This window comes from Macaca fascicularis, chromosome 14 (assembly GCF_037993035.2).
Source record: "Macaca fascicularis isolate 582-1 chromosome 14, T2T-MFA8v1.1".
Lineage (NCBI taxonomy): Eukaryota > Metazoa > Chordata > Mammalia > Primates > Cercopithecidae > Macaca > Macaca fascicularis.
Genome location: NC_088388.1, coordinates 12,309,031 through 12,328,069, shown reverse-complemented (window position 1 = coordinate 12,328,069; position 19,039 = coordinate 12,309,031). Strand labels below are relative to the sequence as shown.

Sequence of the window (19,039 nt, the reverse complement as noted above, 5' to 3'; positions counted from 1 at the left end):
ATGGCCACACCCTCCAAGTCAATGCCTTTGAGAGTCACATTCCCGGGAGAGTGGGGTAAAGACGTGTTAGGGCATGAGGGGACTGAGAAGACCACGGGGGCAGGTAGAAAGGACGCAAACCACGGACACCCTTCCCCACAGACAGGCAGGAGAAAACAGCCTGGTGCCACCCATTGTGGGGCGGTGTCGGCCTTTGCGTGAGGGCTTGGAGAACCAGGCTGCCCGGCCGCAGCCATCCCAGAGGCCAGCAGAGCCTGTCTGGGCCTCTCCAGAGGGGACATGGACGTATGGGATGTGGGCTTGTTCCGAGTTTCAGAAAAATGAATAATCTCCAAGGAAGAATCTAGAAGCCAGACCTGGCCTGGCCAGAGCCTGGGGGACTCCTTTCACTATTGGAAAACATCGTCGGAGCCCAGAACTGAGTGGGCTCTGGTAGGAATCCCCCTGGGAGGAGAGGTCAGAGGGAGGCTGGGGGCAGGAGGAGGGCCCAGCCTGGCCACCAGGGAAGGGTCCTGCTGCCCTCCTGGCCCTCACTCCCCGCTCCCCAGCAGCCAGCCATCCTTCCAAAACAACCAGCAGGAAACGAAAGGCCCCAATTGATTCCCAGGGAGTTGGCTGGTGTCAGTAGCAGGGCTGGTGGCAGATGGCAAATTCTGCTCATTGTAGACAAGTAGAAAATAATTAGCGTGAGAACGAGTAGCTGGAGCCTTGGTAATAAATGGAGCCCTGGTGAAGCCTTCTGGGGAGAGGCCTGGAGCACAGGTTCTGCAACCTCAGGCCTGGCTCTGCCGCTGAAGAGCTGAGTGGCCTTGGGCAAGTTACTTAGCCTTTCTGGGCCTCCATTTCTTCATCCATAATACAGGGCATAAGAGGTTGTTAACAGATTACATTGAAAGAGGTAATCCTTGTGAACTGCTTGTTAAAGTAGCCGGCGTGTAGTAAATGCTATGTAAGAGTTGTTTTTAAGTAAACACGATTGAATAATTGTTAGAACTATTTCTGGGTCCAGCAGGATGGCATTGCCCCCAAGTCGTTGGGACTTCTCTTTCCATCCTCCTCCCTGAACTCTGTGCCCAGCTCCCTGACTACTGTTTTATAGGGAGGGGTCTCTGGCCAAGAGGCACGACGAGGGCACAGAGAGAACACAGCAGGTCAACCTGGCTTCAGAGCCTGACTCGGCCACTCACTCACTAGGTCTTTAAACTCTTGGAGCCTCGGTTTCCCCATCCACGACATGCAAACAGCTAGACCCACCCCTGGAGTTGAGTGAGGATGGTTATGTGGCTGGCACATGGCGAGGGGTGGAGGAGGTGCCTCCCCTGGTCCTTCCAGGCCATCCTGGAGGAGAGTGGGAAAGGCGTTTGTTAGCCTAAGACCCTGGGCGGCGGGTAGGAGGGGACAAATGTCAGTGGCCTCCCACTCCTGCCCCCGGCTGCACCAGGCACACTGTTTTCATCCCTAGGCCTGGGCGTGTGAGGACCTATCTCACGCTGAAATCTGGCCCCAGCCCTGGGCAGGCTCCGCTCTGCCTTCTGCTCCTGCACAGCTGACGTGTGAAAAGCGACAGCTTTCAGGCCCCTAACTTGGGTTGCACACACCCGGGTACAGGCTGGTGGCGCACGCGGCCCCCAGCCCACATGTGCTTTCTCTCCATCGTCTCCCTTGTCACCTTCCCCCTCCTGTGCTTTCAGAGGCCAGCCACTCGGCCACTGGGAAGAAGGGGAAGGCACTGCAGCCCCGGGAGCCCAGGGTGGGACCTGTGGGTCCTTCTGTGTCTGTGTTTGTGAAAATAAGGAGTCAGACTGACAGGTGGAGAGGGTTTTTTTTTTTTTTTCTTGCAAGTAATTCAAGGAGGCTGCTTGAAATCCCAGCTCTGCGATGTCCTCGTGGAGGGATCTTCAGGCAAACCATTTTGCCTCTCTGAGCCTTGGTTTCTTCATCTGTAAAGCTGGGGTAATACCCTGCAGCCTGATGAGGCTGGAGTTGGATGACACATAGTGTTTCTAGCGCCGTGCTCTCTCCTGACTCCGCAGCCTGCTCTGTGGAGTTCCTCTGGGCTCGGTTTTCCTCATCTGCAGAACAGGTCCCATGCTGTCCCACACGATTGTGAGTCTGAAGCCAGATGAAGACCCAGAGAACTCCTCAGTCTGTAAGAAGAGGTTTAGAGCCAGCTTTTGAGTTCAGAAACAGGCGCTAAGGTGAATCCTGCTTCTCAGAAGCAGCATGCAGAGGTTAAGACCTGGGTTCTGGGCCTAGGCTGTGTGTCTGTGGGCAAGTCACTTCAGCTCATCTGTCAAATAAGAGGAAGGGTAGTACCTACCTCACAGAGCTGTTATGAGGACTAGGTGAGTTCATGTTTGTAAAGGGCATATACGTGCGCCAAGACCTTGTAGGCAATTCGTAAATGTTAGGAGAACCGAAGCACCCGACTTATAGGTGGCTGAGATCATTCTGTCCCTGTCACCACCCAGGATCCTGGAGCCTACAGTTTCGCCAGTGCAGAGAGGTTAACTCGCTCCCATAGTCCTGCAGCCGCAGAGTGAACAGCTAGAATCTCACCACCGCCAAAGCCTGTGCTAAAGAGAGCAGGACCTGTCTGCCAGCCCAGCGCGGCCAGACAGTGACCTGCTGGTGAGCCTGCCCTAGCTGGGGTGGAGCCTCTGAACACAACGCTTCTGCTGGGGGGTGGGTCACCAGTGTCCTGCGGGGGCCACCGGGGGACCCAGCCTCACTGTGCTAAGTCCCCCAGACCAGATAAGCTCCTGCCCAACAAGGCACATTCAGAATCAGATGACCACAAGAGGATAGCAGGCAGCAGGCATCAGTTCCTCTCAACTATTTTGGACCACCTTCCAATTTCAAAGCCCTTTCACATAGAAATCCCATTCATCATGGAAATGGGAGTCCTGGGCTCTCCCTTCAGGACACCAAGGGTCAAAAAACCCTGCAGAGCGAAAAAGAGCCCTTACAGACTTGCCAGTTTCCGCATTTACTTTGGCCACCAGGAAGTGTGGCGTCCAGTGCTAGTTTTACATATAGCAACTGTGGGGGCCCTTATGTCTCACACGTGTGCAATGGACTCATCCTCCCGGCCCTCTATTTTGATTTACTGGGGCCTAGAGAGATTGGGACTTTCTGTCCTGGGGACACTGCTCTTGGTCCAGCACTAGGCAGTCCTAGGATGTGGCTGGATCTGGTCCCCATCACCAGCCCCAGGAGGCAGGAGTAAAATGGAGGCCCGGGGAAGGTGGCTCTCTGGATCTGTCTGAGAGTTTCCTCTCTGTCACCACAGCTGCTGCAGAGCAACAGGGACTCCACCGCTGGAGGCAGGAGAGCCAGTCACAGGTGACTGAAGTAGGCACATGGCTGATGCCTCCCTGCAGATTTATCTCCAGTGAGGGAGCTCCTGCAGATTTTGCAGGCTTCTGGGAGGTTAGGCATCTCCAAGAGCGTGAAAGAGAGGATCTCAGCCCAGGCTCCCTGGGGTGACAGGCTGCTAATGCTGTTGTCAATGAGGAGTTTGAGTGGGGGATGTAGTGAGGTAGGGAGCAGGCTGGCCTGGGGGCTCAGGCTGTGTGTCCAGCACCTGGCAGTGACGCTGCAGGGATGGATATCATGGGAAGAGCTGGGGCCTCTGTGTTCTTTCTGAACCTCAGGTTCCTCTCCCATTTTAAAAGGGGACAGTGGGACTGTTCTGAGACTCCTTTTAACTCTGACCTTTGTTAGGTGTGGGCTTTGGATGGCAGCAGGAATGACCTGCACCTCCTGCCTGCCTGTCCTCTTGATCCTAGGATGGTGTCAGGCAGTCTCTGCATGTCAATCTCATTCTTCAGTAGTAATAGTAATGGCAGTGGCAGCATTTGCTGAGCAGTTACCAGATGACAGGTGCTGTTTGAAGTGTTGACTGATTTAACCCTCCTGATAATTCGGAGGTAGGTACTCTTCTTATCCCTGGTTTAGAAATGAGGAGACTGAAGCACAGAGAGGTTAAGTACCTTGTCCAAGGTCACACAGCCAGTAAGTGGCAGAGCCAAGACTCAGACGCAGCCTGTTTTAGAGTACAGGGTCTTAACCACCCCTTGCACACTCTGTGGAATGAGAGCGACACTGCGACCCTGTGTTACTGCTGTGAGGACTGAAGGCAGTTAGTCTAGGACTTGGGACACAGAAGGTGCTCAGCTAATGTCAGATGGATCCCTATGGCTGGACCAAGAGCTGGGGTTCCCAAGCTCATTGTCCAGTTCCCTGTGGACACTCCAGAGGGCTGAGCCAGCACGTTCTTCCCACCCCTCACCCCCCTGGGAGCTCTTGGAGCCCCATCTGCTGGGAGCCCGGCTGCCAAGGGACTCAGCTCCCTAAAATCTGCTCCCAGAGCCAAGCCCACAGGGTGCCTTAGGACGAGGGGCCGAGACCCAGCCTGGGGTGCTTTTCCCAGCAGCACCGGAGCACTCACGGTGGGGGCAGGCTCTTCCGGCAGGGCTTCTGTTTGCTTATTCCAGCCCTTTCTGACCAGCTGGGCACCAGCAGCACCTTCCAGACCCCAGCACCCAGTCACAGGTCACATCACAGGAGGTCCCCACAAAGCCCTTCAGGTGTCTGCTAATGCAACGGCAGCCATCAGCAGATCCTTGGGGTGTGCAGGGCCTGTGCAGGGTCCTGTAGTGACGTCATCCCAGCCCGTTCTGACCACAGCCTTGAGAGGGGTGTTAGCCCCATTTTACAAGAGAAGAAACTGAGGTCCTGGAACAGTTCATCTAGCTAGAGGAGGGGGAGAGGGTTCTCCCTGAGCTGTCAGGGAAGGCACTGGGGTGGGAGCCCAGCCTGGCAGTCAGGAAGGGAGGGACATTTCCCCAGAAGGGAAGGGTGTGAGCTCAGAGGGGGAAGGAGCCACTGTCTCAGCCCTTGTGACTGGGAGGGAAGCTGTGCTGAGGAGGCCATGGGGTGGGGCTGAGGCGCTTGAGCCAGGCATTGCAGCTGGCACCCGGAGGTGTGGCGATGGATGCTGTGAGACCCTGGCCCCAGAGACTGTTTGTTGAGCTGGGCAGCAAGGAGTCAGCAGGTTAACAGTAACACAGTGTAACCAGGGCCGCACTGGGGGAAGGGGTCCGGGGTTCCCATAAGGGAGTAGCCATTCCTCCAGGAGGAATGCATGGGGCCTGTCAGGGAGGGCTTCAAAGAGGAGGTGACTTTTAACTGACCTAGAGAGATGAGTTGGATTTCACCCATCAGAACTGGAGTAAGCAAAGCATGGACTATTCCAGTGATGTGTTTCTGGGGAGCAGCACGTTTGGGGGGTGTTGAGAAAGAAGGATGTGGCAGTGTAAGAAGGTGCTGGAGAGCCTTCCCAGCCAGAAGGACTTGTCAGCTGAGGGTGGGCTCTGTGCTGGCGTCTGTCTGCACTGGGATCCCTTTCTGCCCAGGGGAGAAGGGAATGCATGGATTCAGAGAGGGCGAGGCATGTGCCTGAGGTTGCACTGCCTGTCAGTGGAAGGGTAACGGAAGCCTTTAGCTGTCGCCCCAAGGACTTGGACTTTGTCCTGCAGGCCATGGGGAGCCAGGAAGGTTTTTAAAGTAGGGGGCAGCATGTGCATTTTTAAAAAGAGTTTGCATTTTTAGAAAGAGGAACTCCCAGAATGGTTAGTACTTAGTCCAGGGGCCTGAATCACCAGCAGGAAAATGGGGCTGTGTGGGTGGGGGAAGAACGAGGCTTCCTTGGGCTGCTTAAGTCATTCCATCCATGTGAGAGGGTTCCCGGCACCCCATTCACACTTGCCCGTGCTGGGGGTCCAACCAGAGGCAGGAGGAGCCCCCAGCAATGCCCCTGTGGCCCCTGCTGGAAGGTGTGCCGTGCCTACCCTGGAAGCCCCGCTGGTGTGGGATAGAAAGGGCAGGCAGCGCCCACCCCCGCCCCACTGTGGCTGTTAGAGGGGAGGACCCCATGCCTCAGGGGAGGAGAGCCAGAAGAGGTGCTTTGTGGCAGCCCCAGACCAGGAAGTAGCCTCTGCCCTCCCCACTCCTGAGACATTTCCTCCAGATGAAATCACATCCCCAGCAGGGGAACAGGCCCTTATTGTGATGGGCCGGGGTCTCTAGAGAAAGGGCACCATTCAGGCCCTTAAAAATAGCAGCCCCAAGAGATGTATGAATTGACTTGGAGAGTGGTGCGGCCCACCCCCAAGCCCCATGCAGCACAGGCCCTGCCACCCCCACCCCAGACCTTGACTTGTTGGTGACCAGCTGGACATTCCACCAGCCCAGGGGGGAGGGGTGGCTGGTCCAGCAAAGGGTTCCCTGCACTCCCTCCGCCTTGCCCGCCCCAGCTCAGACAGTTAGGGCCTCTGCAGACCTTCTCTCATGTGATTCTTACCAGGACTTTTGGAGGTAGGGATAATCGACATTTTACAAATTGACATTTTACAGTTGAGGAAACTGAGGCACAACTCATAAGTCACACAGTGGGTATGTGGTAGAGCCCGGGTTCAAAACCAGCGAGCCTGGCTCTTGCGTCCCAGCCCCTGTGCCTCGGATTCTGTGGTGGTGGGCCAGCCACGGGTGCAGGCCTGTCACTGGGTACCCAGCAGGGTTGGCCCCATGAGCCCCGCCTCATGCTCTAGGTAGGCACTGGCATTGACCATGGCAGTTAGCCTAAGGCTGGTCACGCCGAGGTGGGGGCAGTGGTTACCACTGGTCATATCCCTCCAGCGTCTTGACAGTCCTGCAGCTACCTCTGCAGGGCCCAGTGCCAGGTTCGGCTCACTCCTTCCAGCCTGAGAGCTGGGGCGAGCGGGCATGGTTCGGGCAGAGGAGGGGAGTGCAGAGTGAGTGTGAGCATGTTGGGTGGATGGTGTGTGATCTCGAGGAGTGTTAGCTGTCCTGGGCTCCATGGAGCCAAGGGTGGGAGTGAGAGGAGGGGCCTCCCAGGGTGACTGAGAGGGGCCATCCATGGGGTGGACCTGAGAAGGAGATATTCTGGGCTGCTGGCAGGGGCAGGCCTGGGGGCAGGCTGGGTAGAGCCAGACCCTAGCCCTCCAGCTAGCCCCTCTGGGACAGCACTGCCCCCTTCTCCACCGGTCTGGCCAGATCAGAGCAGGATGCAGAGCCACAGCACCTGCAGGGGCGTGCTGCTCCCCCATCTCTAGATTCATTCCATTCCATTCCATTCATGTGAGGGGCTCCTGGGAGCCCCGACAGCCCCCTGAGCCCGACCCGGCACTGCGCCCCACCCTCTGAGCCACCTGGAGGTGGGGAGGAGGCGGCAAGACCAGCTGTTGGCAGCTCTGTTCTGCCCCAGCCCAACTGCCACCCGTGGTGCTCTGGCCCCTGGCAGCTCTGTTCTGCCCCAGCCCAACTGCCACCCGTGGTGCTCTGGCCCCCTCCTGTCCTATCATGTCCAACCCTAATCTGAAGCTGGTGCTGTCAGCCACATGTCACAGGCACTGCTGAAGCCCCGGCCCCCTGCAGTCCACAGACCACCCCCCTTCCAAGCCCAGCCACCCCACCAGCACGCTCCCTCACTCTCCACCCTTCTCCCCGCTTCCCAGAAGCTGAGCTCCGACTCCTCCTTGGAGAGAGAGTGGGATGATGTCACTTCCTGAGGGTGGGGGGAGGAGTAGGCACGACCCCGGCAGGCTAGCCCGCCAGCCCGCGCCAGGCCACAGCTCGCCAAGTGACTGCACCGGGGATAGGGAGGCGGGCCGGGCGGACATGCGGGCTGGCCACCCGGCCCCACGCCCTCTCGCCCACCCTGAGGGCTATGCCCACTGGCCAAGGGAGACTTGGCTGCTTTCTCCCCGAATGATGCCGGGCTCCTCGGACACACATTTTTCCCGGAGCCGCCACTGGGGAGAGGAGGATCTGCCGCCTGCCCCGGACCAGGTGCCATGTAAGCCTCTACTGGCCTCAGGGGGCAGCTGCCCACCAACTTGGTCCCCAGCCCCCTGCAGCAAGGCTCCCTCTCCACAGTTTAGTGTAGGGCTACCCTAAATTCCTTTAGGGGCATCTCTGGGGACCTAACTCCCTCTTGGGTCGCCTCCCACCCGTGCTGCCTCCTTTCTGTTCGGGGTGCTGAGGAGTGGGGGCCCTGAGTTCCTGGGCACTCTTTCCTGAGCTTGCTCGAGGCTGATTTGAATTCAGCTACTTCAGAGAGTTGGAAATCCAGCTGTAAAAGCTGCATGGCTCAGGGTGGGCTTGGGAGGTATGGTTGCCGGGAGGGTTGTTACCCCAAAGGGCTCACCCCATCCTTCTAGCAGTGTGGGGTGGAAGGTGTCCCAAGCCCTACTCCTGACCCTGCACCTCAACCGTGCCCTTCCCTTCCTGGAGGCATAGCTGTGGTGGGGACTTCTGTCTGATGGGTTCAAAACCAACTCATAGAGCATGCTCTTGGCTTCTAGCAAAGCAGGAAACTGAAGCCCTCATTCAAGAAATGCTTACTGAGCACCTGCTCTATGCCAGGCACTCCTCACCCTCCATGTTTGTCAGTTCCAGCTGCCAGCTATACAGGGTCCCTTGCCCCCACCTTCCCAAGGCCGTCAGCTTTCCTCCTTCACTGCCAGGCTTTGTGCTATTGGATGGGCTTGTTCTTGGTCTGGGAAGCCCCTCCCTTGACTCCAAGGGCAGTGTGCACTGGGCCAGGTCTAAAGATTATAGGGTTTGAGGGCTGGGCTGAGGGTCCCACTGATCCCATGAAGGAGGAGAAAGGGGGTCTTTAATAGAGCTAAACAGTGACTGTTGGGGTAACCCCAGGTAGAAACCAATCCCTAGGGGCTAGTGCCAGTCTCGGGGGACAGGAGAGACCCCAGAGGGAAGGCTGAAGTCTGTGTCCTGCTGCTAAGGTCCTTTGTGTTGGCTCCTGCCCGGAGATGGGTCAGCACTTCCAGTGGCCAGCTCCAAAAATGCCTGTGCTTCTGGCCACACCAGGGACTGGTCCCGTGGCCCAGGAATGCAGTGGCCCTGGGTGCTTTCACCTCCTCAGGCAGCTACAAGGTCCTCTGCTTTCTTTCAGGAGGTGAGCACCAGGTCCGCTGAGCCTCTGCAGAGCCGCCAGCCATGCCCGGGATCGTGGTGTTCCGGCGGCGTTGGTCTGTGGGCAGCGATGACCTCGTCCTACCGGCCATCTTCCTCTTCCTCCTGCATACCACCTGGTGAGTCCCCAGGCCCAGGGGCACAGGCCTGGGTTTGGGGAGAAAGGCCTGGAAGGAAGCTTTCTGGCCATTTGTTCCTCCCTGCTTGGGCCCAAGTCCTGACCCTGTCATGCCCCCAGCTGCCTGGAGGAGGTGCCTGAAACATCGAGCCCCTTAGGGCAATACCCACGTGGAGCCGAGACCCCTGCTACCTTTGCTGGACCTGCCCTCAACACTGGGGGGAGTTGCTGCCGCTGTCTCCCCATGGCTAACCCTGAGTCTTTTATTGGCTGCCCATGCCCTTCTAGGCATTCGATGCCAGGTGGACTATGGTCTTATGGAGGAGGCGCCTGCTGCCACCCCACCTTCCCTTGAATCCGGGCTGGGGAAGGGCCTGCCTGCTAGTGGCATCTTGAGGTGCAGGGGCCTCCTGGCCTCGCTCACATGGGCATTCCTGTGACAGGTTTGTGATCCTGTCCGTGGTGCTCTTCGGCCTGGTCTATAACCCGCACGAGGCCTGCTCCCTGAACCTGGTGGACCACGGCCGCGGCTACCTGGGCATCCTGCTGAGCTGCATGATTGCTGAGATGGCCATCATCTGGCTGAGCATGCGCGGGGGCATCCTCTACACGGAGCCCCGCGACTCCATGCAGTACGTGCTCTACGTGCGCCTGGGTAAGGGCCACCCACCCTGGGGTGCTGCCCCAGACAACTCCCACCTCTCCATTCATTCAGCCAGTATTTACTGGGCACTTGTTGTGAGCCGGGCCTCGTTTTAGCACTGGGGTACAGCAGTGAACTAAGGCCTTCTATGGCTTACATTCTAGACTAGGGGTCAGCAAACTGCAGCCTGAGGGCCAAATCCAGCCTGCTGTATGTGTTATTAAATAAGGTTTTGGGCCAGGTGCGGTGGCTCATGCCTGTAATCCCAGCACTTTGGGAGGCCGAAGCAGGTGGATCACAAGGTCAGGAGTTCGAGACCAGCCTGGCGAACATGGGGAAACCCTGTCTCTACTAAAAATACAAAAATTAGCCAGGTGTGGTGGCACACGCCTGTAATCCCAGCTACTTGAGAGGCTGAGGCAGGAGAATCACTTGAACCCAGGAGGCAGAGGTTGCAGTGAGGCGGAGGCGGAGGTTGCAGTGAGCCAAGATCGTGCCACTGCACTCCAGCCTGGGTGACAGAGCAAGACTCCATCTCAAAAGAAGAGAAAATAAGGTTTTATTGGAACATATCCTTTCAGTTAGGTATTGTCTCCAGCTGCTTTGCCTTACAACAGCCGAGTTGAGGAGTCCCAGAGTCCAAGATGTTTACTCTCTGACCCTTTTCAGAAAAAGGTGCTGACCCCATCCCAAACCATGTGCATCTCTTCAAAGCACGTCTTCCTTGTGATCCTTCTCAAAACAGGCCCCCTGCTTCCTGGGAACCCCCTCAGGGGTCTGGGCCAGCTCGCCAGGGGACCAGCCTGTGTCCTCTTCCTGGGCTTAGGTTGCAGCCCCTTCTTCTGGTCATTTCTAGTGAACACTGCTCTTGTGCTTCTGTGCGCTGGGCTAAGCCCTTTTTCCTGTGTTAACTCACAGGGAGCGGGTGTTACTGTTCTCCGTTTATAGATGAGGAAACTGGGGCCCAGACTTAGCCCCCCTCAAGGTCACACAACTAGTAAGCATGTAAATATTGGAACTGGGATTTGAACCCACGCTGTCTGGCTCCAAAGTCTGGTCTCTGAGCTGCCACACTGCTGCCCACAGAGCTGGGGCTTCCCAGGCTGCCCTCCTGAGGCCAGCAGATCTCCTCAGCCACCACTCCATACCCCTCCCCTCCAGTCTTGGCCCCTGAGGGGCCTGAGCTGGATGCAGACCGGCTGCTGGACCCTTCCCTTCTCCTCCATCAGGTTCCAGAGGCCTCTTGCTGGGAAATAGTTTCCATGAAGTGAACATGCTCTCATCTAATTTTTGCACAGTCCTATGACATAGATGTTGTCACTCCCATTTTACAGATGAGGAAACGGAGGCTCAGAGAGTATAGGTAACTTGCCTAAGATATGTCTGATTCCAGAGTCTGGACATCTGATTCTGAAATCCTGAGAGAATGAGGAAATGGGCCGGGCACGGCGGCTCACGCCTGTAATCCCAGCACTTTGGGAGGCCGAGGCGGGTGGATCACTTGAGTTCAGGAGTTCAAGACCAGCCTGGCCAACATGTCAAAACTCCGTCTCTACTGAAAATACAAAAATTAGCTGGGCCTGGTGGCGGGTGCGTGTAATCCCAGCTACCCTGGAGGCTGAAGCAGGAGAATCGCTTGAACCCAGGAGGCAGGAGTTGCAGTGAGTCAAGATCGCACCATTGCACTCCAGCCTGGGCAACAAGAGCAAAACTCCATCAGGGAGGCCCTGGGGACCTGAGAGCACAGAAGCTCGGAGAGGTGGTGGGCCCATTGCAAGCGATCGGGCAGGGGCCAACAGGACCAAATGGTGACAGGACAGGCTTGGGCCTGGGAGGTGGGGGTGGGGGAGTGCTGCTGGCCCACTGCCTCTGCCTTTGCTACTGAGCTGGCTGAAAGCCCCACAATAGGAAAGGCCAGGCCAGGGTTCTAGGCCCTTCCCTGGGGGGCAAGTGGCAGCCATCCTTCAGCCAGGCCTGCTCTCCTTGCAGCCATCCTGGTGATCGAGTTCATCTATGCCATCGTGGGCATCGTCTGGCTCACTCAGTACTACACCTCCTGCAACGACCTCACTGCCAAGAATGTCACCCTCGGTATGTCTGGGTGAGGCCTGCTGGAGCCTCAGCAGCCCCAGGGGCACAGGGGACAGGATCAGTTTAGAGAGGAAGAAGCTTGGGTATTGCCAGAGGGAAGTGGCTTCTCTGGGGGCACCAGCAGGTTGACTGGGCGAGGCTGCTTCCCTCACCCTTGAGGCCTGCCAACTACCCTTGGGGGACCCTGGTCTGGGGTGGGCTGCGGCAGGCACAGAGCTGCTCAGGTCAAGTCAAGGCTCCTCAACACCTCCTTGGAAACCCACAAAGCTGCCTGCTCTGAGCCAAGAGTGGCCCTCGGGGTTGTGGGTGGGCAAGAGGGTGGCCACGTATGTGGCCAGAGACTGGGACCAGGGGCTTTGGAGCCTGGCTTTTGTCCTCAGCAGCATTTGGGGTTAGGGAGCCTCCAATGTCCCTTTCTTCAGAGCGGGTGAGCCAGAGAAGTGTCCCCAGCGCCTCTGCCTATTGCCTCCCACTGCTGCCCGCAGGAATGGTTGTCTGCAACTGGGTAGTCATCCTCAGCGTGTGCATCACTGTCCTGTGCGTCTTTGACCCCACGGGCCGCACCTTTGTCAAGCTGAGAGCCACCAAGAGGAGGCAGCGTAACCTGCGGACCTACAACCTGCGGTCAGTCAGCGGGCTGGGTGGGCAGTCCCAGGGTGGGCTTTGCTGACTGGTGGGCAGAGGTCTCCATTCTCCAGGAGGCTATCCCAGGCCTCCCAGACTGCATGCCAACCTCGTGTGAGCCATGGGCATTAGTCAAAGGGCTTAACTGCTCCCTGCCTCAGTTTCCTTGTCTATAAAGTGGGAATAACAATTCTTGTCTCGTGATGTTGTTGTGAGATTTAACCGAGATGATACCTGCAGAGTGACTAACACAGTGCTCACACGGGGTAAGTGCTCAGTTAATAGTAACTGTTGTCATCGTTGTCACTGCTGATAATAACAATGATAATAACAGTGAAACCAAGCATTGCGTGTAGTAAGTTACAAGTCCACCAGACAGACAGCTGTCATCTTCCCCATCATATGGGTGGAGAAACTGACATACAGAGAGATGATGGGACTGGCCCGAGGTGGCACAGCTCGAAAATGGTAACACTGGGAACTAGCCCAGGCTGTCTGGCTTTAGAGTCCTTGCTTAACTAACTGTTAAATTAGGCTAGGCTGCCTCTAGGATTCAGAGATTGGGAGAGGTAAGTCAAGGAAAGCTTCCTAGAGGGCATGAATTTTGCATGATGTTTTAAAGATGGGGAAAGTGTGCCATGGCAGACAAAATGAGAGAGGGCATCCAGGCAGTGTCACAGTAATTTCTGTTTGTTGAAAGAAAAAGACAGGGGCTTCCAGGGTGGGTCCCAGTACCTCCTGTTAATGGGGCTTCTACAGTGCATTATGTAAGGAGCTCCCCATGCCGAGCCCTTCACACAATTCATCCATTTAATCCCTTTGTGAACCCCGGCATGGTTGTGAGATCCATTTCACAGATGAGGAATCCGTGTCCCAGAGAGGGCAGGTCACCTGCCCCGGGTCGAGCTGCTGAGGTGCAGAGCTGGCACCACACCTGCAGCCCAGAGCAGCAGCTCAAGCGCCCTCACCTGGGGAGCAGGCTGCCTGGACGCCCCCGCCCGGCAGGAATTCTCCCCATCCCACCCTCCTGCGCTGCTGTGTTCGGCTCCCCGTGGACCTTCCACGTCAGCTCAGCACTGCAGCCAGAGCCACACCCGTGCCTGCTCTGGCCACGTCCCAGCCCAAAATGTCAGGTCTAGGAGCCAAGGCCCCATAGCCCATTTTCCCTCCCAGCCCAGCTGGCCACCACCACCCATCCCACAGTGCTCTGGGGAATCCTGCTTGGCCAGCACACTGTCCCTTCATCAAGCCCTGGAAAGTGGGACATTGGTTTTGGATATACAGCTGTCCAAGTCCCTAAGATCCAGCAGGTCCCCAGAGCAGCAATTCCCTGCACCCTTCCTACCCACCTTCTTTAGCCCTGGAAGACCCTGTTGCCCTCCTCGTGGCCATCTGCCTTATGGAGCCAGGGTTGGAGAGCAGGAAACGGTCCTTAGAGAGACGGAGGAGCCAAGAGGCTCAAAAATGGCCTGGCCTGTCACTCCAGATGGATGTTAAGTGCCTTGAATGCATCTGAGGGCCACCCTTACCTTCCTCTCCTGACCACCCAGCATCAGGCTTTTAAGGGGCCAGCACATGGCACAAAAGCAAGCCAGCCCCTTCTTGCTCGGTTTGGAGGTCTGCACTTTTAACGTTGGATCTGTTGTCTTTACGCTGAAAACACACTGACTGCAGACATCCAGCCTAGGAGGAACCTCTGTGAATAACTGGCGCATTGCTCTGCCTTTGGGTACAGATTCCTGGAGACCCTGAATCTCCATCCGAGCAGCCAGACCCACTGGGGGTGGGGTTGGGGGGTGAGAATAGACAAGGGCAACCATGTGGGTGAGGGATGGAGCCCTCTGCCTAGGTATCAGATCCGAGGAATTGGGAAATGCAGAGCCTCATTTAGCCCCATAAATTTCCTGTAAGTAGAATATGTAAGTGTCTGAAATCCTTTCTGGGGAAAAGCAGGTCTTTCTGGAAGGTCTGTTCCAGGCTTTAGAACAAGACGACAGAGAGGCCCAGTACCCTGCTGACCTCTCCCAGGGTTTGAGTCTTTGGACACCTGAGCTGCAGGGTAGCCCCCACTTTGGGCTCCCAGCTCTGAAGCCCCAGAGCCTGCCTGTGTTCGGTCTTCCAAAAGCCAGGTCTCTCCAGCACTCCCCACCTCCCTCTTCCACCCACCCACCTTTGGCCAACAGCACACACCATCTTAGGCTAGCAGGAGTCCGTCAGGCAGTGCCGCTGCTGGCCAGCAGCCAGGCCACTGGCCACCAGCTCTGACAGGGCCTGCGCCCTGTTACCCCCAAGAACCCCCTGTGGGAACCCTTTGGTAAGGTCCTGGGAACAGGCTGCCCTGTTTCCAGAATGTCTGGGTCCCAGCTCTTCTGGTCCAGCCCTCTGACCTCACACATACCGCCTCTCCTGCTTTGCAGGCACCGCTTAGAGGAGGGTCAAGCCACCAGCTGGTCGCGCCGGCTCAAAGTGTTCCTCTGCTGCACGCGGACGAAGGACTCCCAGTCAGTAAGTACTGGGAGGTCGCTTCCCTCTGGCTCACATCCTGTGGTCAGGTGATTAAGGGGCTGTTTGCTCCTTTGGCAAAGCAGGATGGGGCAGGGCTGGTGGGAAGGAGCTGGGTTTCCAGCAGCAAGTACAGCCTGCTCACACAGGGCCTGTTATTCACTGAGCCACTCGCTCCAGCGTGCAAGACCGCGTCCACTTGCTTTGTCAAGGGAACAGAAAGCTGTGAAGACTGCATCGACTCCCTTGGAACTTACACTGTAGTTTAGGAGAAGAAATAATGCAGAGTCAGGGTGACCTAAAGACAAAGAAAAGTAGCATTTCACCAGCAGCAAATTAATCAAGAGGGCCTGGCAAAGCCGATAGGCATTTAGCACGGTCTTAGATGGGGGGGACACATAGCCTTCAGCACCTGGGAGCTCGGAGGAGTGGCCAGAGGGTCAGACTTAATGCCAGGGCACTGCAGAAGGAAGACACGGCCAGCTGGGGGTGGCCCCCAAGGGGAGGGAAGGGAAGCAGGCCCCGGGATCCTCCAGGGGCGCCCCGCAGCGAGCAGGGACCTTAGAGATCATCTAGTCCCACCCCTCATTTTACAGATCAGGCAGCTGAGGCCCAGAGAGGTGGAGTGACTTGCTCAGCGTCCCACAGCTAGTTAGTAGCAGAGCCAGTGAGGTCAGGAGACCACTCCTCCCTGAGGCAGACAGCCAAGTGCCTTCCACGGAAGCCACCGGGAAGCCTCGAGTGGCTCCTGCCCACCAGCGTCCCCTGGTGAGCCGTAGAGTGAGTAATCAAGTGTAAGAAAGCCCCCGAGTTCCCTGGTGGGCGGGGAGCACCCCCTTGCGTCTCTCTGGGGCGGTCTGAGGGGTCTGGGCTGTAGGCAGGCCATGCAGAGGGCAGAGAGCTGGCCCCTGGCGGATGGAGGCTGGGGCTGCTGCGTGGAGGGCACGCCCGCCCCTCCGGGTGCACGGGCAGAGCTGGGGCTGTTGTCAGAGTCTGGGGAAAAGATAGCAAGCACATCACAGCGGAGCCCCAGGGCAAAGGTCCCGATAGACACTGATGGCCTCAGGGGCCAGGTCCGGTCCCAAGCACGTTTTAATCAGCCTGTGTTGTGTTGCTTACACTTTAATTGGATGCCAGTATTTAAAAATCAGGGGTGTCTCCATAAACTTCTGTATTTCTAAATCTGGTGAAGTGGGTCCTGGAGGGCCTCCGGTCAGCTGGAGCTGAGCAGTAGCTGGCTCTGTTTGGCTCCATTCGGCATTTGAATTTGCAGCCCTTGATTGATTCACTTACGAGTACCAAACATCCAGGGGCGAGACCCGGTGAGACCTGGCCATGTGGTGGTTCCCACCTCAGCGTCTCCTGACAGGTTAGGGAAGAGGCTTGGGGCTGGGGCTGCAGCGTGGGGCCAGGAAGGGAAGACTAAGAGTGCACCAGCCAGCAGGGCTCGCCTCCTGGCCTGAGGCCCAGACATGCGCTGTCCTCAGGCCAAGGACCTGGAGAGAAGCCACAGGGGGGCCACTGGACCAGAGAGAACACCCCCCTTCTAGGGCACATTGTGGGGATCACTGAGCCAGCAGCCTGTGGGTAGCTGGGGGAGGGGACCTGAGACCTAGCAGGCTCCACAGAGGCCTTAAGAGGGACTTCCAAGGTCCCAGCTGGTGGGGCGAAGGCAGCCAGGAGCTGGCTAGAGGAGAAATGAGCCAGAGCCGCCCGGCCTTGATCCTAGCATCTGGGAAAGCAGAAAGGAGTGACTCAAGTAGGTGCCTGCTCTTGGTAGACAGTGGGCACCGTGCAAATTCCAAGGAGAGGAGAGGGCTGGGAGGCTACTGCCAGGTCTAGGAGCCCAGAGCCCTGGGCAGGGCCCTCAGGGTCACAGGCGCACAGGGCCGCATGGGGTCAGGCTCAGCGGGCGCTGTGGAGGTGCCAGGGAGAACCTGCCCAGGGGATCCCCGAGCAGACACCTGCTTCTGCAGCGTCCCAGTCCTGGGGGATTTACTCCTGGCCTCTCGTCCTCTCTCCTGCTCCCCTGCCACTGCCTCCTGCCTTCCTGGACCTCATAGGATGCCTACTCAGAAATTGCCTACCTCTTTGCGGAGTTCTTCCGGGACCTTGACATTGTGCCGTCCGACATCATTGCTGGCCTGGTGCTGCTCCGGCAGCGGCAGCGGGCCAAGCGCAATGCCGTGCTGGACGAGGTGAGCACTGCCAGGCCCTCTCCAGGTCACCTCTCCACACCACCCTCCTTCCAAGCCCCTTCCCTGCAGCCCCTGCAGCAGAGGACTCGGCTCCCATGCCGCTCCCCAGTGACCATGCACCCTCTTGCACCCTGGAGGTCACCTTTTCCTCTGGCTCCCCCTGCCTTCCTGAGCTTGTCCTTTGGCCAGGCTTTCCGTGACTACTATTCAAGGGACTTTCCGGGCCATGCATGGCTGCCTCTGGGGCTGGCTCTCAAAGGACTTCTAACCGCAGGCTTAGTGGACGCTGTGAGCTCCCGAGTTGGTCTTCTATATGGCTGCTCTGCCCACTCCACATCCCCCCCAGCACACCAACCCCAGTTAGGGTTTCTCAGTGTCTCATACAAAATACCCTCCCCCTGCTGTGGGCCAGGAATGTCCTCAGGGGCTTGGTGTTTTGGGTAGAAGGAGAGCATCTGGAAATATGGGGATACCTCAGATTTTGGAAAAGTGGCTGAATCCTGGAAGAACTAGAAGCTGCATGCCCTTTGGGCTTCTTGGCCTTTGGGAAGCAGGTGGACACCAGGGCCTGGGCCCCCTTTCCCGGCCGTGCAGCTGGGCCTGGGCCAGTGATTGTCCCTCTTCACCTGCCTGTCTTACAGGCAAACAATGACATCTTGGCCTTCCTGTCTGGGATGCCGGTGACCAGAAACACCAAGTACCTCGACCTCAAGAATTCGGTGAGTCAGAGATCAGCTCTTACCCCACCCCATCCCCATCCCCATCCCTCGCACTCTGCCACAATGACCTAAGCAAACTCCTCCCAGCTGCCCTCGCAGTGCCAGCCACATTGCCCCCGCCCTGTCCCCCTCCTCCAGGCTCTCCGGAGAGCCTCTCTGCTCAGATCATGCCCCTCACGAGAACCACCCACCTCACACCGATTCTACAAACAAATCCCCTGAATTCCTTTACCAAGTTCAGAAGTGTTTGGTCCTGGCCTCTTGAGATGACAGAGTGCTTCACCAGGGTGAGCTGCTAGGATTTTTGCTGCTCCTGCTGCTGTTATGAAACACAAGGGGCGTAGTACTTGGGTTTCCGAGCTTTTTTATAGTGGAACCTTTTCTCAATCGTCTTTCGTAGAAATTCAGTGTGTTATAGGGAAAGGTGGTACCAGTACCATGGTGGGAGGGCCCCAGCCCAGGGCCCAGCACAGCCCAGGGCCCAGCACAGCCCAGGGCCTAGTACAGCCCAGGCTGAAACCACAGCTGGCAGCCGGGAGAAACAGGCCCTGCCTTAGGAAGCAAACGATTGGAGCATGCATCTGCTCTGATGCCTGTCTCTGCGACCTCCAGCAGGCCCCTCATCGCCTCTGAGCCTGATCCTGTATCTGTGAAATGACGCTGGGCACACCTTCTACCAGAGCTGTGCTGAGAGGATGCGAGCCATTCCCATCACAGTGCCAGGAAACCTCAGTGCCAGCCAGGATGCTAATGGAAAGGATTCCGTCTCTTAGAAGTCTCAGTCCTTTAGGCCACATGTGCTGTCTTGCACCTGCAATCCTAGCACTTTGGGAGGCCAAAGTGGGAGGATTGCTTGAGGCCAGGAGTTTGAGACCAGCCTGGGCCACATAGTGAGACCCTGTCTCTGTAAAAAAAAATAAATAAATAAAAAATAAAAATAGCCAAGCATGGTGGCACATGCCTGTGACCCCAGCTACTTGGGATACTGAGGTAGGAGGATTGCTTGAGCCCAGGAGATCAGGGCTGCAGTGAGCTATGATTGCCACTGCACTCCAGCTGCACTGTCCCTTAAAAAGAGGAAAAAAGCCCCCAACACTCAATCCTCTAGAAAAGCCTCAGTCCA

At 57.3% G+C, this 19,039-nt stretch overlaps 1 protein-coding gene across 13 annotated transcripts in view; it reads left to right on the top strand.

Moving 5' to 3' along the window:
• DAGLA (diacylglycerol lipase alpha) overlaps positions 1 to 19,039 on the top strand; it is a 68,667-nt gene that overhangs the window by 32,152 nt on the left and 17,476 nt on the right. For 5 of the 13 annotated variants that reach the window (XR_012423157.1, XM_005577626.5, XM_045371974.3 and 2 more), the window contains exons 2-8: positions 9,002 to 9,140; positions 9,583 to 9,794; positions 11,772 to 11,873; positions 12,359 to 12,497; positions 14,915 to 15,002; positions 17,063 to 17,197; positions 17,839 to 17,916. Coding sequence is in view for 12 of the 13 variants with exons in the window: in XM_005577626.5 (XP_005577683.1) it covers positions 9,046 to 9,140; positions 9,583 to 9,794; positions 11,772 to 11,873; positions 12,359 to 12,497; positions 14,915 to 15,002; positions 17,063 to 17,197; positions 17,839 to 17,916 (849 nt within the window). In the remaining variant the exon portion in view is untranslated. Of the gene's footprint in view, positions 1 to 4,904; positions 5,067 to 7,586; positions 7,883 to 9,001; positions 9,141 to 9,582; positions 9,795 to 11,771; positions 11,874 to 12,358; positions 12,498 to 14,914; positions 15,003 to 17,062; positions 17,198 to 17,838; positions 17,917 to 19,039 lie in introns of those variants that run through there. The other 8 variants (XM_065528059.2, XM_065528058.2, XM_065528062.2 and 5 more) reach the window with 6 other exon arrangements.